This window comes from Eumetopias jubatus, unplaced genomic scaffold, assembly GCF_037043125.1.
Source record: "Eumetopias jubatus isolate StellerSeaLion01/CBP00866 unplaced genomic scaffold, mEumJub1_p1.0 scaffold_10, whole genome shotgun sequence".
NCBI classification, from domain to species: domain Eukaryota; kingdom Metazoa; phylum Chordata; class Mammalia; order Carnivora; family Otariidae; genus Eumetopias; species Eumetopias jubatus.
Genome location: NW_028274816.1, coordinates 12,759,387 through 12,780,243, shown reverse-complemented (window position 1 = coordinate 12,780,243; position 20,857 = coordinate 12,759,387). Strand labels below are relative to the sequence as shown.

At 50.8% G+C, this 20,857-nt stretch overlaps 1 protein-coding gene across 4 annotated transcripts in view; it reads right to left on the bottom strand.

The window, feature by feature from the left end:
• Positions 1–9,790: 9,790 nt before the first annotated feature.
• SLC12A3 (solute carrier family 12 member 3) overlaps positions 9,791–20,857 on the bottom strand; it is a 36,137-nt gene continuing 25,070 nt past the window's right edge. For all 4 annotated transcript variants that reach the window (XM_088027383.1, XM_028094677.2, XM_088027384.1 and 1 more), the window contains exons 23-26: positions 20,010–20,096; positions 16,998–17,133; positions 15,430–15,497; positions 9,791–11,171 (exon numbers count right to left, since the gene is read on the bottom strand). In XM_088027383.1, coding sequence (XP_087883509.1) covers positions 11,030–11,171; positions 15,430–15,497; positions 16,998–17,133; positions 20,010–20,096 — 433 coding nt within the window. In that variant the 3' untranslated portion in view covers positions 9,791–11,029. The remainder of the gene's footprint in view (positions 11,172–15,429; positions 15,498–16,997; positions 17,134–20,009; positions 20,097–20,857) is intronic.

Below are 20,857 nucleotides of genomic sequence, written 5' to 3'. Positions count from 1 at the left end.
AATAAAGGACAACCCAAAAGTCTCCCACATTTCTGAAGGACTCATGATTACACTGAGGGATTTCATAGCGGCAGGAGGAGAAGAGGGGAAGTCAAGAAAAAACTTGATTGAAGAGGTGGAATCTGAGCTGGACTTTGAAGTATGCGTGGGATTTGAATAACAATAATGTCAGCAATTACTGATTAGGCCCAATAGAATGACTGTGTACAGAATTTGAATGGGCAAGTATTAACTCAGTGGTTAAACTCATGGTCCCAGAGCCAGGCTGCCTGTTTTCAAACCTAGCTTTTGCCACTTGAGAGCTACATGACCTTAAGCAAGTTACTTCTCTGTACCTCATTTTCCTCTTCTGCAAAATAGGAAGAATAATAGTATCTATTTCATAGGGTTGTTGTGAAGTTTACATGATAGAACATGCTGAAGGTCTTGGGACAGATCCAGGCAGGAAGCGTTCAATAAATGTTAGGCATTAGTATTTAGCAAACTGAAACCAGTCCAGGTTCAAACTGAACCTGGCTAAGAAACAAAATCACCCAAGGAACTCTTTTTTTAAAGTAAAGGTCCCTGGGCACCTGGGTGGCTTAGTTGGTTAAATGTCAGACTCTTGATTTTGGCTCAGATCGTGATCTCAGGGTTGTGAGACTGAGCCCCGCATCAGGCTCTATGCTGGGCATGGAGCCTGCTTGAGATTCTCTCTCTCTCTCTCTGCCTCTCACACCGCCTCCCTGTCTTCCAAATAAATAAGTAAATAAATAAAGATCCCTACAACACCAACACTGAGTATTGACAAAGATATGGAGCAACTGGAACTCTCATATGTGGCTGATAGGACTATAAAAATGGCACAACCCTTTTGGAAACCGGTCTGGCAGTTTCTCATAGAGTTAAACACACATTTATCTACAGCCTAGCCATTACCATCACAGGGGTTTACCCAAAAGAAATGAAAGACTTGCACAAGAATGTTCATGGCAGCTTTATTCATAATAGCACCAAACACTGGGAACGGCCTGTTGTCCGTCACCAGGAGACTGGGTGAGCAAGCTACAGAACGTCCATACAGTGGCATACTACTCAGTAATAAAAAGAAGAACAACTACTGATACATGCAGCAGCATGAATGGATCTCAAAACCACAGTGCGTGAAAGAAACAGACAAAAAGAGTACGTATTATAAGATTCCATTCATATGAAACTCTAGGATAAGCAAAGTTAATCTATGGTGACAGAACACAGATTCATGGTTGCCTGGGAATGGGGCCAGCAGAGACTGACTTGGAAGGGACATAGCAGTGGTGTGTCCAAGTCAGCTGGTATGGCCCCAAGACCAACTGTGAGCCTCTTCAGTGACAACTCTTTCAGTGACGTCATATTGATGGCTTGAAATTGGCCATGCTGGGAATGTTTACACCACAGAGATCAGCAAACACTACAAAGCAGAGCGTTTCTTATCCCAGGGAATCAGTTGTTAAACTTTTACCAACGCACCACTAGGCATGAAGAAAACTTCTGCGCTGTTATAATGTCCTAGCTTGACAGGGTGTGGGTTACACGGGTACAGACATTTGTCAAAACAGATCAAGCTGGTCACTTAGGATTTATGCCTTTCCCTGCTTGCACATTATGCTTCAACGAAACATGTAAAGGAACAAACAAAAAACCCAGGATGGGTGTCTAGGTCCCATTTTAGGCCTATCAAATGGGGCCTGATGCACCCAAGTTGGTACTGGTTCAACGGCCATGTTTGGAAACCACTGGTCAAGTTTGACAGTAAGTACAGGGTTTATTTTATTTTTTAAGATTTATTTATTTATTTGACAGAGAGCACAAGCAGGGGGAGCGGCAGGCAGAGGGAGAGGGAGAAGCAGGCTCCCTGCTGAGCAGGGAGCCCTATGTGGGGCTCAATCCCAGGACCCCGGGATCATGACCTGAGCCGAAGGCAGACGCTTAATGACTAAGCCAGCCAGGCACCCCAGTACAGGGTTTATTTAAAAAAAAAAAATAGTGATGAGGGGCACCTGGGTGGCTCAGGTGTTTAAGTGTCTGCCTTCGGCTCAGGTCATGATCTCGGGGTCCTGGGATCAAGCCTTGAATCAGGCTCCCAGCTCAGCAAAGAGACTGCTCCTCCCTTTCCTTCTGCCCCTCTCCACTGCTTGTGTGTGCGCGCATGCTCTGTCAAATAAATAAATAAAATCTTTTAAAATAAAATAATAGTAATGATAACTTCAGCGAGAGGTAAAACTATAAAGAATTCTTGGGACCACCTCCGGAAAGACTTTATACGGTCACCCTTGAGAGCTGGCCTTTTTTGCGGGCAGCGGGAAGTTTTCGAGCAGTAGAAGAGACATGATCACAATCTGTGGATCCATATCATCACGGAGGCTGCATTTGAGGGGGAGAGACTTGGGGCCAGAAGACCAACTGGTTCATTCAAGGGGAAATGTGGATGAGCACTAGAACAGACCAAGAAAGGAAATGTGGGAAAAATGGAAAATAAAACATTGCAGAAATAAAGCAGGGAGGGAACGAAGGTGGGCTCATGAGTGGAGCTAATGGTGAACACTGTGGCGTGCTTACACACGCCACACACACAGCTTCGAGAACCTTGCATGATGCCTTCATTTACTCCTCACAGCGACCTTATGAAGTAGGATGCTATCATTATTTCCATCGTACAGCTGGGGAAACTGAAGCATGGAGAGTATAAGGAACTTGCTTAAGGTCACAGAGCTAGTAACTCTTTGCAATTATTAGTTTTTAATTAACTGTACTGAGGTATAATTTACATACAGTAAAATACACGGATCACAGGTGTACCATTCAAAGAGTTTCGGCAGGTGTATTTGCCTGTGTAACCCACATCACTGTCAAGATCTAGAACATTCCTGTCACTCCAAAACTTTCCCTAGTGCCCCTCCCCAGTCAACCCGCTCACCCTCCCCCGCTGTCCTGGCCCCAGGCATCATGGATGGGCTTTCTGCCACTCCCAGTCGGTTGTGCCTGTTCTGGAAGTCCATATAAATGAAATCATACAATATGGATTTTGTGTCTGTCAAAGACAGAAATTCAAGCAGATCAGAAAAAGAAATACAGTGAGCTAAAGGGAAATCCAGATTCTTCAATGAGATTCCTGGAAATGTGGAAATGAAAGGACTATGGAGATTTTTTAACTTAATCATAGTAGCACTTTCGTGGTGCTTTCTCTGCCGAGACCTAATTCATCTTTAAATTCTGAGAAGGGGAAAGGGAAGAAGGAGTCAAGATCTGTTTTACTGTACAGTTGGGTTGTGAAGGTCTGGAAGGGGCCTTTGCAAATCCTGAACAGGCAAAAGGTCACGGACAGAGCACGTGGTTTATTTTAAACAATCTGGGGTTTAGGCCCTGCTGTACCTCTATACTTTGTTCTTGGAACTCTCATTTTATTGGGACTTTAGAGATGCCCCCAAGCTCCAGCCAGAAACCTTGCCTTTTATGGTCATTTCTGAAGTCCCAATTTGGCCACACACATGCCATCTTCTTTGGCCCAGGAAATGGGCATCCTGTTTCATACTCATGAAATCCATCCCACAGCAACTCTTGTGCCCATGCTAAGCCCAGCGGGAAGCAGCTTGCTTTCTTCACCAGAAGTAGCCCTTGAGGCAAATCCTCCCTTGTGATGTGGCCAGTGATAGGGAAGTGTCTTTGCTTGATCAAGGAAAGAGGTATCTCAGACTGTGGTTTGTAAACTTTGAGGAGTGTGACACCCACTTCCTGTTATTTCAGGATAACTCTTGCGTGCTGAACTCTTAAAAGTGCTTGTTACATACCTTTTTTTTTTTTTTAAGATTATTTATTTATTTATTTGACAGAGAGAGACACAGCAAGAGAGGGAACACAAGCAGGGGGCTTGTGGGAGAGGGAGAAGCAGGCTTCCCGCTGAGCAGGGAGCCCGATGCAGGGCTCGATCCCAGGACACTGGGATCATGACCTGAGCTGAAGACAGACGCTTAACGACTGAGCCACCCAGGCGCCCCTACATACCTTTTATTTAAAGAAAATTGAAACGGAGCTGGTTTTTGAAAACCCCAATTGTCTCTTGACTACTCCTAGGGGAGTTCAAGGCCATACACCAAGGGGATGGCCAGTCAAGATTGATGATTGGGGCCAGCAATGGGCCTGATAGCTAACTGCATGGTGGGTGCACTTCTAAACTCGGCCCTTACGCGGTTTAAAAATGTATCCAGGGTTCATTTCCTGGACAACGTAAACATAGAATTACCATATGCCCCAGCAATTCCACTCTTAAGTATATATCCAAAAGAACTGAAAACAGGAGTTTGAACAAAAACTTGCCCATGAATATTCATAGCAGCACTACTCACGATAGCAAAAAGGTAGCAGTAACTCAAATGTCCATCAACTGATGAATAGGTAAACAAAATGGAATATTATTTTGCTACAAAAAGGCATGAAGTCCTGACACCTGCTGCCACACGGCTGAGTCTTGAAAACATTATGCCAAGTGAAAGAAGCCAGACACAAAAGTCCCATAGTACATGATTCCATTTATATGGAATATCCAGAAGAGTCAAATTTATAAAGACAGAAAGCAGATGAGTGGTTGCCATGGGTTAGTGAGGAGGGATTGCTTAGGGGGCTCGGATTTCCTTTTCAAGATGATGAAAATGTTTTGGAGCTAGATGGTGGTGATGGCCACACAACCATGTGAAGGCACTAGATGTCACTGAAGGATACATTCTAACACCAAGCCCTGTGCGGGTGCTGGGGTGCAAAGATGGGTCAGACATGGTGGCCATCGGGGCTGACATATGCTCATTCACCTCTTTCAGTAGTTGAGATATTGAAATATCCCATGCCAGTTGGTAAACAGCCATTGCCCTGAGTACCCTCCAGCTGTCCCGGCCCCTCCCCTGAGACTTCTAGATCTCACTACCATCCAATAACCCAAAAGTTCACCCCAGTTACCACCTTCATAGATCTCATGGTCAAATGGTGGACACTCTAGATTTTGCTTGAAAATGATTACCTCCTGCAGAATCTCACGCTTTGAAGTGCACACCCACAGACCACAAACTACACCGTGTTCTTCTGTGCCTCCCTCTCTCCCACTCCCACTGAGCACCATTTCTGTCCTCATGCTACCAGCCCCTCAAAATCTTCTCAACTCTTGCAGTTCACTTCTGGCCTCTCTAACCATCTGGGAGCTCATGTACTTTTATCATTCTCCTTGACTCTCTCCTGCCTTGGCCTTCCATTCTTTTTGCTTGCCTAGCCCCATTGCTGGGGAATGTGTCACCTGCCTTCTGCACGTTCGCTTTCTGCCCTGGTGCTCAGGAGCCCTGCCAGGGCAAGTCACAAGGGCAAGTGTCCTGAGAGTTTTGCACCCTTGGGCTGGCAGACGTCAGCTATGCCTTCCCAGCTGGTGGGCAAACTATCCCCCTGCATTTTGTTGATTCCCCATTACTACCTCTTGGTCCATTAATTTCTTCCTTGCATTCTAAATCTTTCTGCTCTGACCTATAAATACATCCAGGTCTCTATTACTCACCCCGCCCTGTAACAGAGACATTTATTGCTCAATGAATATTCAGATGTTCCCCCCAATTTTCCAGCACTCTTGCAGTTAGGTGGAGCCATTGGACTGATCTGGCTAATGGGCTTCCAGTGGAAGTAACCCGTCACTTCTGGGCTGAAGCATTTGGAAGCCAGTGCACGACATTCCAGCTCTCTTTCCCCTTGCTCAGTGAGTTGGGAGCTACTGGCTGAGGTGATGTCCTCACTAGATGGGAGTAGTTTTGATCACTGGGTGGTGATCTGGAGAAGAGGGGCCCCGAAGAGTTGCCTAACCAGCACAGAGATATTTGTAAAAGAGAAATCAGACTTTACCATGTGAGCCACTAACATTTAGAGGATAATTTGTTACTGCAGCATAGCCTAGCATTGTACTGGCTGATACACACCCTAAGATAATAATAATCAGAACACCTTCCCTGGAATCTGCTTCTCCTTCACGTTTCCAACTCATTTTTTCCCACCTGATTTTCCTTATGTTTCTCTCCATTGCTGGGGAGAGAACTTCACGTGTAAGATCTATATGCATGTCTGCTGCTTTCCTTTTCTCTCTACAAATTATTCCTCAGTACCTGGTCCCTGACTCACCACTTTACCAAATTATTCTCTGCAAAGCTCCAGTGATGTTCAGTACCCAAATTCAACAGCATTCTTAGCAGCTTCAGCCCCTCTGCAGACAGCTGCCCTGAGGGTCCGCTCTGCTTCTTCGACCCTTTCTCTGGTGTCTTCTGAGAGCTTGGTTACCTGGGTTTTCCTCCTGCCCCATCAATGCTAGTTCTTGGGCTGCTTTGCTGGCTGCCCCTGCTTCTTCCTGCCCCCTAAATATAGCCCATCCCAAGGTCTAGCCTGCAACCCTCTCCACTCTCTGTACTTTCTCTCTTGGTGATCTCACTCAAACTTTGGCTTCAATATTCTTGTTCATGAGTGTGACTCCCAAATTTACTTATGGTCTCTGTTCTCAAAGAGCACCCAGCTAACAGTGGACACCCGAGCTCTCTGAGCTCTAGGACCACAATTCTGCCCACTGGGATGTGTTCACCCATCAGGTATCCAAAACCAAACCCACTTACTCTCTGTCCTTCCAGCAGAAAGCCTGTTACCTTGCCCTCCATAGTACATGGTTTCCCCATCTGACAGCTGCCCAGGCTCAACTTTTGGGGCCTTATTTCTACCCACACATACATCCAGGAAATTCCTAGTTCTGGAAGGTACCATTTATACATTCTTTCCTCCAACTCCTCCCTCCTTTCTGTGCCCTCGGCCACTCCTAGAGCGTTGGGCCTTGCTGACTTGCCTTTGGAGTCTGCACAGCCTCCTCCCTGGGTACCCTGCCTTTTCTCTTCCAGCCTCCTCCATCTCTTGACCAGCTAAGCTTCAGATCTGCCCCTTCACCTTCAGTGGCTCCCTAGTGCCTCTGAGTCAGTTATGAGCTCCTCAGCCTCAGAGTGGGGGCCTTCTACATTATTACTTTCCTGATCTTATTTTTCCACATCCACAGCCCTCATACTCCAGGAAAACTGGCTTATTTCTTGTTCTCCAAACAAGGGCTCTCCTTATTCGGGTCGTTGCTCGAGCTACTCCTGCTCCCTGGGAGGACCCAACCCCAGCCCTCCTTTCTGTCTGTAGAATCCTACCAATCATTCACACCTATTCTAAATGCCATTTTCTCTAGAGAGACTAGCCTAATTCCCTTGATCTCCCGTGTTTGCTCCCTCTTTCACATCCTTAGAGCTTTCTAACTGTAACTCTCTTATAAGCTGGGACGAAAAACACTTGTTCTCTCTTGACACGGTCCTTCATCTGTATGACATTTTGCAGTCTGTCCTCTCAGCCAGGTGGTTCTTCACAAGGCTCTACCCACATGGCATTTTTAGAAACTGAATTTGTTTTGGTTCCATTTTAGGAAGTGGCACTTATATGATGCTTGTGTTTTCAATCATAAGATTAACCCTCACTTCAAACGGAGAATTACCAATGAAGCAGTGGCTGGGCCTTCCTGGGTCCTGCTTCTGTGAACACTTTTGAATTTAGCAGCATTTTTTGTGACTTCCTGAGCTAAACATAGCTACAAGCGAAACCTGGCTGCTTTGCATGCGCTTGGGGGCCTTCCAGCCAGGTGGTTCTTCTGGAACATTCCAGCTAGCTTCATCCCTGTAAAACTCACCTCTCCCTCACCACACAAGAAAGGCCAGGCTCTGGCCTGGGAATCCAGTCCAAATGGGAACTCTCCATGTGCTCATGAGGCCCACAGCTTTCTGCCTGGGGGATAGAACTCAGCAAGCCTATTGGGTGAAAAATGGGCCATGCAGTGCCTACTTCAAAGCCACCACAAGTCTGGGCAGGAACCGAAGGAGGATGTGAACTGTGGAGGCTGAGATGCTGAGGAGAAAATTGAGAGCTGACTGGACAGTGGCTCCCAGGGGACAGGGGTGAGGTGCCCCTGCTGGGGGTGGCCAGCATGGCTGCTGGCTGCTGCTGGGCCCCGTTCCATGCACAATGCAAGGAAAGACTATACGGGAAACACCTTCCACTGCTGAAACTCATGAAGGTGGAGGATCTTATCACTCAGAGGCAGAGAGAGAGAGAGAGAGAGAGAGAGAGAGATACACTGGGAACTGAAATCTATTACCATTCTGCTGCTCTATGGGCCAAACAATGAATCGGAGGGCTTTCAAGGGCCCCCCACCCCAGCCCATCCCAAGGCAGGGCAGTAGGAAGTAGTGGCTGAGGGTGGAGCGTGGCTGAAGAACGTGTTCTCCAACCTACCCCCAGCACCCATGACTTTGATCCACCATGTGTGGGCCAAACCACAGTCATCAGCAGGCCAGCTGGCTGGGGACACCTGTTCTGGTCCGGCTCTCTCCTGTCACAGACAGAGGCTCAGAGGGGTTAAGAGGTATCTGAGGTTGCACAGCCAGTTTTGGGGGAGATAGAGACTCAAGTCCAAGCCTCTTGGTAGCCAGGCCGTGACTCTTTCCATTTAACCCCTCCACCTCTCGGGTTGAGGCAAGAATGAGAATACCCAGAGGCTTTTATCAAGACAGAAGAAAACGAGTTCCCTGTGCATCTGCAAACACAGGCAAGAGAGGCAAAGGGAACGTAAGCGGTTCCTGTGGATGTTCACATGGAGATCTGCTGTTATGACCTAAAGGACCAGTGGGAGTTCAGGGAAAAGTTCAATCCAGGGTTGAGAAAACAATACAGTTAATTTTTTCAAAACACTCAGCAGAGTTGAGAAACAGTGTGTTCCAAAACAAACAAAATCTGTTGACTGAGTGACATATTTTTTATTCATTTCATTGTTTTTGACCTTACTGTTAACTCAAGGCTTTTAAAAAACAAAACAAAACCCAAAGCTGTTATTGTTCAAAATGCAGTTTCCAAGAGAGTAAAAATTAGTCTTTTTGTTTGTTGGTTTGTTTTAATGCCCTAAGCCAGAGCCTTCTCTAACCTTGGATCAGGGTCTCCCCAATCTATTTGCGAACTATTTGTTCAGGGAATAGTTTTCTATGTGGCTCTAGAAAGGTAGGCAATCCCTGAGCGAGGCTTTGCCTATCTGCAGTTGCGGGTTGATCCCAGGTCTATGGAATGGCTCAGAGGCAGGACCGCCCTCCCGTCCGTCAGGAGCCAAGAAGCCATCCCCGGTAAGCTCAGCCAGGCACCTGGTCACTCTCGGCAAGTAAGTCCAGATGGATGAAACAACTTTGGGCCCCTAACAGCCTGGGAGCCCAGAGCCTTTGGTCTCTGCAGCGAGGGTACCTGCGAGGCACCGAAGTCCTTTGGGTCCTGACACTAAGAAAGAGATCTCTGCCTTCATGACCATGTGGACACTTCAATGGGCTTGGAGGGAGCCTACCAGACCCAAAGATGCCTCGTTCCTTCGTCTACCCTGAAGAAAGTGGCTATTGCAAGAAGGCCTGGCCAGTCGTAGCCCCCCAACATCCTACTTGTAAGCTGCTGGGGTGCGTCTAGAGCTGAAATGCCTTTCCAGGGAGCCTTACCCACCGACACTGGACTTTTCTTAATGCACATTCTGCTCTTGTGTCCTAGCTCGGTTGGTGCAAACACTCTGGGGGTATCAAAACACCCTTACCTGGGCCAGGCTCATCTTCCCCATGTTCCTTCTCATCTCCGACCCCCATCTTACACCCCCCCCCCACGGCAGCCCCCTCTGCCTCCGTCTCTTGCTGCTTCCTCCCCCCCTGTTCTCTTTCCCTGACTTGGGTGGAGTGTGGACCTTTCTGATCCTTTGCCAATCTGGTCATCTTTATGCCTCTTCTCTGCTTCTCCATTCCTGACCCACCAAACCTGAATCTCTAACCAAACCTCCACCCTCCATCCTCAGCCAAACCTGAAAGTCAACACCCTTCCATGAGACACCCTGAATCTTGCCCCTCCTTTGAAGCTCTTTCTTGACTGATGCCCACCATCAGTACCCCTCCTCATGTGTTCTGTTCGTTCCCTTTCCTTCTCTGTGGGATATGCTGGGGAAATGGCAGTGATGCCCAACACGGCCTTTCTGCAAATCCCAGGTCACCACCCATTCGTGGATTGCAACCCACATTAAAAAGAGAAAAAGAAATATAATAGAAAATATTGGAGTGCATCACCCATGGTAAGAGTAAGTATTGTTTCATTTATAGTTTCAGTGTGTGTTTGTTTCAAGTATCAACATAAAAGATATTTCTTACTGTGGGTTGCAGCCTAAATGGGTTTAAAAGTCCCTGATCTACCAAAGAACCAACCTGAAGGCTGAAGACACATTATTGAAAGTGAAGAGAGTGAGAAGTGGTTAAAGAAATTTACATCATGGAAGCTTGAAGGGCCCTGTGATTCCTCCTTCTAAGGGCTGCAGGAGGACGCCCATCCCCCTGACTGGCGGCCTAGAAACTGCCACATTCACACTCAGCACTCTGACTCAAATTTGCATATAAATCAAAGACTGGGGGTGCCTGGGCGGCTCAGTGGGTTAAGCGTCTGCCTTCAGCTCAGGTCATAATCCTGGGGTCCTGGGATCGAGCCCATCATCATCATCATCATCATCATCATCATTGGGCTCCCCGCTCAGTAGGGAGTCTGCTTCTCCCTCTCCCTCTGCCCTTCCCCCCCACACTCCTGTGCTCTTTCTCTCTCAAATAAATAAATAACATCTTTTAAAAAAAAATCAAAGACTGAAATCTTAATTCACTGTAATCGAGATCAAAAGAAAACTTAAAAGGAAAATGGATCCACCAGAGAAGTTTCCACACAACTTCATCGGCTACTTCTCTGGCCCATAAAAGCAAAGCCCAGAGGACTGTCCCAGGGGAGTGGGGCTCAGCCAAAGTTTGGAAATCTACCAGCTTCTTCAGTCGGATCATCAGATGCTTAAAGTACAACAGGACATGAGAGTCGGTCCCACAGACAGGTGGATGTCCTGGGTGCCCTCAGCTGTGGGCAGGCGTGGTCCAGCCTGGAGTTACTGGCAGTAAAAGGTGAGCACGTTCTCCTGGTTCCCTCGGATCAGGATGACCGGAGGTCGGAGGTCCTGGGACAGTGTCTCCAACCAGGCCATGTACAGCGAGCTCGGGCACTTCCCCTTTCTCCCTATAGGCAAGGTACTGCAAGCAGGAAGAAGCAGCAAATAAACACTTAGCAGGAGCCCTTCCCCACACAGCCCAGCCTGTGATTCTCTTTCTGATCAGAAACTCTGTTTACTGACTCCTTCAGCGCTCCTTCTTCCTAGCCACCTTAAGAACGACCTCCCGCTCTCCTTAAAAGTACAACTCCAAATGTACCTTCAGCTACAAAGCTGGTGTAAACAGAGCCATGGCCTGTAAGACTCACATGATCTGGTCTCCACCAACATCCACAACCTCACCTCCTTCTACCCTCGGCCTCGCTTACAACCCTACAGCCATAATGGCTTTCTTCCATTCCTGAAAAAAAAAATGGCAAGCTTGCTCCTGCCCCAGGGCCTTTGCATGTGATGTTCTCCCCACCCAGAAGGCAGCGTCTCCCACCTTCCACCTGGTTGGCTCCTTCAGATCACCCAGGCCTTGGCTCACCTGCACCTCCTTCTCGGATCACCCCCTTCCAGAGCAGGCTTGCTGTCTCTCTTTATCATAGCACCCTGTTTCATTGTCCTCACAGCCCTTCCCACTCTCCAGACCCTCTTTTCATTTGTTTGTTATCTGTCTCCCCCAGTCGACCGTATGTTCAGGCCAGGTCTGTCTTGCTCATTATCCTTTCCCTGCGTCTAGAACGCAGTCTGATACAGTGGCGGGGGTCTCTCCCCCTCAGGCCACTTGAATCACGACGATGTGATCTGCTCACACGTTTCAGCTGAGTACCCCTGTCCTGCCTTCCACCATGTATGCGAGGCCCTGGGACCAGTACTCCACCCTTGCCCTGGGAGGGCCCTTGTCCACATGGCAAAGTCATGCAGATAATGAGGTGCCCTGGGGCCACCATTCAGCCAATATCATCACGGCTGTTTCAGGAGGTGACTTTCTCACCATCTTGGGATTCCAAAAATGCCTCAGGATGACCACAGCTGACCTGCTCTTGACTCCAGGACAAGGCAGTAAGTCCCAGGCCAGGCGGGCGGGACGTGAAGTTGGGGCTGCCCTTTGCAGTCCGTTTTCCTACAGGACATCCCTGGCCACTGTTGCATCTGAACTTGAACACAACCCTTGGGAACGGGGCAGGGCCTGCAGCGCTGGCTTTCTTTCCAGCTGAGGGCACCAGGCAGAAAGGAAGACGCTGAGCGACCCTGGCCACCTTGCCGGGACTCTGGGCGCAGGGCAGCTGTGGGAGCGGCATTGTCCCTCCTCGGCCACGTGGCTCACGTGGCTTTGGCAGGTGGCTTGCAGCCTTGAGCCTCTGTTTTCTCTTCCTTGAGGTGAGGACACACACACCTCCCTCAGAGGCTGTTAGTGAGCTTTAAAGAGGTCAGAGCCTACAAAGGGCGCCTGCAGTGCCCGGCACCTGGCAAGCACCTCCTCGTGGAAGAAGCTATTGTCACACTGCAATTTAGCAGCAGCAAGCGACAAGCTGGTGAGCGGCAGAGCTGGGACTCCAACCAAGGTCCTGGGATTGTCCTACCCCAGATGCCTCTGCTCACAGCGACCCTCACTGAGAAGGCCAACAGGGGGCCCTGGACACCTGTCCCTTGCTTAAAATTCTATCCTCGAAGCCTCCCTTGGGACCACCTCCACCCTCCTTTAAGAAAGCAAGGTCCCCAGACGCCTGGGTGGCACAGTCGGTTGAGCATCTGACTCTTGGTTTCGGCTCAGGTCATGATCTCAGGGTCATGGGGTCAAGCCCCGTGTAGGGCTCCACGCTCAGCATGGAGTTTGCTTCTCCCTCTCCTGCTCCTCCCCCTGCTCTCTCTCTTTCTAAAATAAATAAGAATATTTAAAAAAGAAAAGAAAAGAAAAGCAAGGTCCCCGGGATGGGGAAAGGCCGCAGGAACAGGGGTATTTCATAAAGCTCGCGTTGCCTTAGAACATGTTTGTGTCTAGTGACTCTCAAGGAGAAAGGGAAATGGAAAGATCAAAACAAAACTTTCCTGATTTCACAGTGGTGCTGAAGTTTTGGTTACATCGTCGACAAAGCTCTCCGGGAACTCCTACGTCATTCTCCGGCACTGAGTTCAGAAATTTCAAAGGCTGCGAGGGGGCTGGTGGCTGCATTCTCGAGGGGACACCCGTCACTCCTGCTCTGGCCTTTCAAGCTTCAGCGTCATGTCCCCTTCCCCAGCAGAGGCTGTCCACCTGTCCACCCATCCACCCGTCCGAGGGACAGGCTCCCTTTGCACTCTGCCCCGGCACCTGCCAACGACCCCCAACTCCTGCTCCCAGGATACGCGCACTGGCAGCTACAAATCTTCAGAAGTAAAGCCGCTCCAGAAGAGAGGAACTTTTTGTTCAGATTTGCATCTCTTGGCCACAAAGAAAGGCAGGCTTGGCCCTAACCTCGATCCAAGGCTTCAAAACCCAATCCTTACTTCACGGCTGTGGGATCCTGGGCAAGTTGCCTGACTCCTCTGAGACTCAGTTTCCCTCTCTCCAAAGTGTGTGTGTTGTGGGGGTGATGGGGGTAAAACAGAACCACTGCACAGAGTTTTGAAAATTACTAAGGCCCCATGTCTCCAGGGTGGCTCAATCAATAAAATGCGAAGTTGATTATTATTATTTCAATTATTATTTGCTTTTGAGGAGGGTGTCTTTATAGGAAAAGAGGGATCGAGTCCCAAAAGGGAGACCAGAAATAGGTTGCTCGTCTAGGCAAAGGTTGTTGGGCCAGCTTATTATCTTATAAGGCTGGTTTATCAGCTGCGAGGGTGAAGCTGAACTCAAACATAGGCCATTAATCAGATAAACTGCTGTTATTAGGTAGACAGCAAACAACCAAGTTCTGCCCCAAACCTGCTCTAGAAAATGGTCTGAGTATGCTCTTCAAAATGCTGGAAAGTGTAATTTTATCTTTCCTCCTGAGGCAGGGGAGGATTTTTTTCTTCCTCAGAAATCATAGCATGTTGGTGTGAAAAGGACAACCTTGGACATAATTAGGTTTAACCCTTCTTTATAATCAGGGAGACTGAGATGCAGAGTAGGCCGCACGGTGAGCAGAGACAAAGCGCAAACCTGCTTCTCGGAACGGGGCTGGCCCTCGTGAAGAGGTGGCTTGGCACATCCCAGGCACCATACCCAAGGAAAGGTCTGGGGAGTCGTCCCGGGATGAAGCCACTGTCTTGCACTCTGACCCGGTCCACAACCCAGGCCAACCTTGCCCTAGGTTGCTGGGTGTTGGCCAGAGGCTTGCAGAGAAACGCAGCCCTTTCTCTTACCACAGTTCCCGCGTCAAGGAAACACAAAGCACTTCTTTGTACCAAAAAAATGCTCTCCCTAAGAGCCCCAGGGAGCAGAGCCGGCTTCCTGGGCATGCAAGCTGTGCAGTCACATGCTCCCCTCCGCCAACACTTAGAAGGGTCGCATGCTGGGTTCCACCCTCCACTGCTGCCTTCTTGCCATTCTTAATACTTTTTGAATAAGGGGTCCCACTTTTTCATTTGGCGCTGGGGCCCCTCAGTGGTGTGCCTGATCCTGGTTTCAGGGTATGAGAAAACAGGTTCTGCCAGCTTCGGGGCCATCCTGAGGAATTCCCAGGTGGCTAGCCCTCAGGAAAGCCAGGCCAGTTATGGGCCTTGCCAAGTATTCCCGTTCCCTCTGAGCTAGGCTTCCCCTGGGAGAGGGGAGTCAGCGGGCCCGGCTGCCCGTGTTCTCCCTCTAGGCCTCTGGGACCCCCTGTGCCACTGCCACCTGTGCCCTCATCTTCCACTTCCTCGGCTTCGGCCCCGACCCACGAGAAGTGGCTCAGAGCGGGCCACAGGTGGCCGCAGCCGAGGGCCCGTGAGGCATGGAGCCTGGCGCAGCAAGCTTCTGCTCCTGCCGCTGCCCAGGCTTGGCACCCACCACAGCCGGGGGTGGCCCATGGCCAAAGAGGCCTGGGTGATTCCCAAACAACCAGGAATCGCTTTTCTTCTGGAATGAGCGGGGTCGTTTTTGCCAAGCTGAGTTTGGCAGGGAAAGGTGGCGAACAAGGGAAAATGGTGGGGAGGGGAGCCGGCGAGGCCGGAGATGGGTGAGGTCCTAGACCTCTGCCAAATGGCGCTCAGGTGAGGGGAGCCGAGCGGGGGCAGGCCCAGCCACATGCCAACAGGCCGCCTGGGCAGCGTTCCCTGGAGCTTTGGGCCCTTCCGCCTCACAGGGGAGGGCTCGGGCCCTCAGCCGGCGTGCACCTCCTGAGCCCCCTCCCAGAGCGGACATCCTGGGCCTTGGGGACAGCCTTCCCTTCCCAGCAGTGGCTACTTACATGACCACCAGAGCGGCATCCCGGGAGGAATCCTGCAGAATCTCATTCAGCCTCACCTGCCGGAGGGACTGGAACAAGGAGAAGCCACGGGGTCACTGCCCACATCCTCAAGAGTGGTCCCCGACAAGCCCAGGGGCGTCTTGAAACATTTCAGACCAGATGCATGAATTCTTCCCCCTCAAGTATTACAGACTCTCCCTCCTCCGAGACGGAAGGGGACCCTCAGGGTAACAGAGTGCCAAGTCCACCTCCTCGGGAAACCCTCCTTGGCTTTTCTTTGCCAGACCTCATTTCCATGACTGGGGGTGGCGGGGATTTGTTGGGAGAGAGAGCACATTCTGTGGTGTGGGGTGAGCTGGGTCCACATCTCAGCCCTGAGAGCTCACAGCAGAGAGAACCCGAGCAAAGCACGTGGCCTCCCCGAGCTTCATTGTCTTCACTGTAAAATGGGTACAATAATCCCATTATCGTATCGGGGAATGTGGGCAGCACCGAGGGAGATAACCCACGCAAAAACACGCGGATATTGAGGAGGGCTCAGCACTCGGAAGGCACTTGATAAGGTAGACTCAGAGCAGAGGCGGAATGTGCCACCTCCCCCTCCATAACAGGCTAGGCCAGACCCTTCTTTGGACACTACACTTTATCCAGCATTTTCCAAGGAGCTGTGAGCCCTCTGGGGCAGGGTCTCAGGGCTGACAGATCAGAACTCCCTAAAGCTTATGTGAGATTGGGTTGTGGGGGAGACTCCCTCCCACCCCAAGGCCTGTCTCCAGATTGTTCAGACGTGATTGACACTCAGAGTCTGATTGTGGGAGGACACCCCATTTGAGAGAATGGAAAACATTGGGGAAGTGAGTTCAGTGATTTCACAGACTCCAGACCCTACACTGGTGACATTTTGGGGGGAATAATTCTTCGTCGGGGGAACTGTCCTGTGAGTTGTAGGATGTTTAACAGCCTTCCAGGCTTCTACTCACTAAGTGACAGGAGCAACCCCACTCGCCAGTGGCAGACAGACACATTGTCAAATGTCCTCTGAGGGCAAAGCGGGGGTGGGGGACCACTGACCCGGAGCACAGGGAGCAGAACTGCTCACCCCATCTTCAAGTGGCCATGGCAGCCACTACCCTCTTTTAGGCCTTGAAGAATCTAGAAGACGCTGTCTGGGCGGGGGTGGCCATGATTTTAGGCTACATGTAGGGTGGGGCCTGCAGGCTAAGGGGAATCTTCAAGCAGCTTTGTTGGCCCACAGTGCAAGTTCTACCTTGACCTTTGCCACCTGTGCCATGAATCCCTTCCACCAGGCATAGAGGGGAAGAGGGAGAGCTCCCACCAGTCCATCGCCACAGCGGGCCGTGACTCATGCCACGAACGGCTCTGAGTTCCGCAGCTGATTTACCTAGCGTCTGTGGCTTGAGGATACCTCAGAGGCCAGGGCATGGTGGAGCAGGCCGGTCAAGGGGCGGGGGTTAAGGAAGCTCAGGACAGATGGGGCACGTGGCCCTGACCCAGAGGAGCGCCTTGACCCCCACCCCACCCCAGCCAGGCCCTTCTCCCTCGGGTACCTTGACTCTGTTCTTGTTAATCTCCTCGTCTGAGATCTTCCAGGGGCAGTCCCGCCTCATCTCTGTGACAGTGGTTTCGTCCTTGAAGCCATCATTCAGGCGGAAGGGTGCAATCATGTCCTCAAACCGCTTGGTGCTTGGGACAGAGAGAGCAGGTGAGACCGGGTGAGACAGCCAGTTTCCAGGACAATCAGGTCCCCCAAGGGAGACGGAGATGGGCGCCACGGGGACATGCTTTTCAGGTTGAACGCATTCTGCCGCTGTGGTTTACATCAAAGTGGCTTCCATGTAAAAATCAGCACTGACCCGTTGGGTCTGGCATGCCACGGAACTTCTGTAAGTTGTCCACAACGCCTGGCCTGGGATCTACCCCCACCCCGCCAACCGTTCCCTGGGTGGTTCCTGAGCACTAACTATCCTGCGCCAGGCTCTGCGCTACATACCAGTGAACAAAAAAACCCTACAATGTCCTCTATCTACGGAGCTCACCGTCTGCTGGGCAATAAACAGGCAAATCTAGATCACGAGCTTTATGAAGAAAGCACAAACCGAGTACCAGGACTGGAAATATTTGGGGCAAGGAAGGCCTCCCTGAAGCTGAAGGATGGCTGTCCTTCTGAAGCCAGCTCTTCACAGGCCAGGGGGTGCTGGAGCACACAGAGCTGAAGGTGCAAAGGCCCTGAGGCAGAAGTGTGTTCGGTCTCTTTGAGGAGCAGCAAAGGAGCCAGTATGGCGAGAGCAAGGTGAGGGCAGAGGAAAGTGGGGTGAGTGAGGACACACGAGTGTGGGAGCCTAGACCACGCAGGCCTTCGCTGTTTGCCCTGAGATGGGGAACTGCTGGAGGCTGTTCTGTATGACTTGTCTTACAGGATTAAAAATAGAAATTCAGACTGGTCGGCCCTCAGATGAAACCCGCTGCAGCCATATGGACGGAGGAGCTCACACTGGGGAAGAGTCAAGAGAAAAAGGTCCAGGGCCGAATCTCAAGGATACTGGCAAGTGTCGCTCAGGAAAAGGAGGACTAACCAGCAATCGGAACTGAAAGAAGGGTGGCTGAGGTAGGAGGAATCCTGTGGAGGGTGAAGCCTCCGAAGCTAAAGGAAGAACTGTCCCAAGAGGGAACCTGTGTGGGATGCAGCGGAGAGGCAGAGGAAGATGAGCCAGAAAGGGGTTCTGTGGGGGAGGCGGAGGCCAGTGATGACACCGGCGAGGGGGATCTCCGTAAGGAAGTGGCTGCAAAGAGTGTCGATCTCTTTGGAGAAGTTTGGCTGAGCGAGGGAGGAGAGAGCAGGCCAGGAAGTGAAGGCAGAGGAGGGCCAAGGCTGGGGTTTTAAAGATCAGGGCTGCTGCATGGGGCCTGTGGGCTTGCTCTCGAGCTCCTCCCATGGGGAAGGATGCCCAGATGTCTTCAGTTGTTGCTCCTCCACCAATAGAGACAGCCCAGCTGCATTCTCTCGTGCTTTCTGGTGTGTCTCTACTGCACTCCTCCCGTGGCCCTGGATTGCTCCCGCCTGCACTTGGGCCGGTGTAGGAGCCGATGTCCATCACCGCGGACTAGGTCCTGCCCTCTCCAGGCAATGGGGAATATAAGGGAGAGGTAAGAGATCGGGACGGACCTGACTTTACCGAGGAGAGTGAGGGCTGGGAAACCTCATGTACATGGATTTACAGAAAGCAAGCCCGATTTTAAATGTCTTAAGTTTCAGACTAGTGAATTGAATCATTGAGCAGGTGAGTCATCATCCCTTCGGACCCACCATTGAGCCTAGCTAGAAGTTCACATGGGGATTTGCTTAAAGTCCGTGAGCTTGCTGGTGCATGGGGGGAGGAGGAGAGTTATGGCCCAGACCCGTCAACGTTTTCCCCACTCCCAGCACCAGTGTGTTCATGGAAATAACATCAGGGGCTGTGGCTGCCACGCTTCTGCCTCAGGGCCTTTGCACCTTCGGTTCTGTTTGCTCCAGTATCCTTCAGCCCCGTGGAAGGGATGTGCCTCTGCCATGGCCCCTGCCCTCCAGCCATGTGTTTCTGGGCATGTGACTCTGCTAACCCCGGTCATGGCCAACTGGAGCAAAGGTAGCCAAGAAAGAGGCTTTGCGGCAACCTCTTCCTGGGCCCCATGGGCAGGGCTGAGCTGGGCCAGTCGCAGTTCCTTTTTCAAGAACTTCAGTTAGGCAAGGCTTAGAGAAGGAAGCAAGTCTGTAGTGGAGCCAAGACCTCATGAAAAGGTCAAGGTCTAGAGCTCAGAAGCCACGAGGAGGCAGAGGCCATTGATCCAGCATTTACTGAACACTGACTCGGGGCTGGATACTGTGTTAAGCACTTTATACAGACTGTCCTTAAGACAGTGGTTATCCAAGTGAAGTGCCGGGACCAGCCCCTGAGAGCTTGTTAGGAATGCAGTTTCTCAGGCGCTATCCGGGACCTACTGACTCAGAATCTTGGGGCGGGGTGGGGCGGGAGGAGCGGGGCTCAGCAAGCTGTGTTTTCATAAGCCCTCCGTGTGATTCTGACACAGGCCGAAGTTTGAGAACCACTGCTTTATGACAACCCTTCAGGGTGCTGGAGAAAATTTAGAAATTCATGAGTAGCAAGCAGTGTGAAGTGTGAAGCCAGAGACCGCGCCCCCCCCCCCCCGTTCCTCCCCCCAGGTCTGGGGGTGGGTGGCGGTGGGGTCCCTTGAGGATGAAACACCTGCCTTCCCTCGAGTGGCAGAACAGCCGAGACTTGCACCTGCTTTAAAACACTTGCTCTAAGGAAAGCACAAATGTGAACATTCACTGTCCTCCAGCCCAGGTATGTTTCTGGCAAAGACCAGAGCTCTGATATGCAAAGAAGGAAACCCTGACAGGGAAGATAAAGGGCTGCAAACTCCTCCCCTTCCTCTTTCCTCCCCTGAGCCCTGTCCAGGTGGCTGACAGAGCCTCTGCCCGAGGCTCACCAGACACAGGGGTGTGTGGGGCACACAGCGGGCCCTTCTGCCTGGGAAGTAAGTCAACACAGAGAACTTACTGCTCAGCCCGCGGCTTCTGGTTGATGTCAGGAAGGACGTGAACTTCGTGGAATCCCAGTCGGAACTTGCTCAACAGGGAAATGATCCTGGAAGATGGAGATTTTTTAAATGCGTATTCTTCCATTCAGTGAATTTGTACTGAGTGTCTACCGAGGACGCAGCAGTGAATACAACAGATCAAACCCTGGCCTTAGGGAGTTTACGTTCTCACGCGGGCAGGGGTGAGATAAATATTGATAAAGTAGGTCAGAGGATGAAAAGCGGTAAGGAAAAGTGATTGAGCAGTATTTCCCCAAGTACCTGGTGGCCATCTCTGGACTAGCACACCTTACATTTTAACGTCTATACATCTTCCAGGGACCTTGGTACAATACAGAGTCTGATTCATCTGGTCTGGGGTGAGGCCTGGGATTCTGCATTCTGACAAGCTCCCTGGTGATGGGATGCTGCTGATCCCCAGAGAACACTTTGAGGAGCAAGGGTCTAAGGGATAGAAGGTAAACCACAGGAAATTGCAGGGTGGGCTGCAGAAACAGAGATGACACCCATGAATGAAGTATAGAACCGGGAGGAGCGAGCCATGTGGCACTGACTTTGCATGTAATGGGAGGAGACCGTCTGTGGTTGGTGAGAGTCAGGGAAGGCTTCACAGAGGAGGTGGCAATCTAGCTGGACAGTGCATGGTGTGCGAGATTATTACAGGCCAAAGGGGGGGTGAGGTGGGGGTGTCCCCAGTGGAATCAGCCAAGGAGACTTCTAAATAATACCTCTGCCTTGGCTCTAGCCAAGTACATGGGGATACCCCAGAACAAGCTGGCAGGGTTTGAGTGCATGCGGGTGGGAAGTC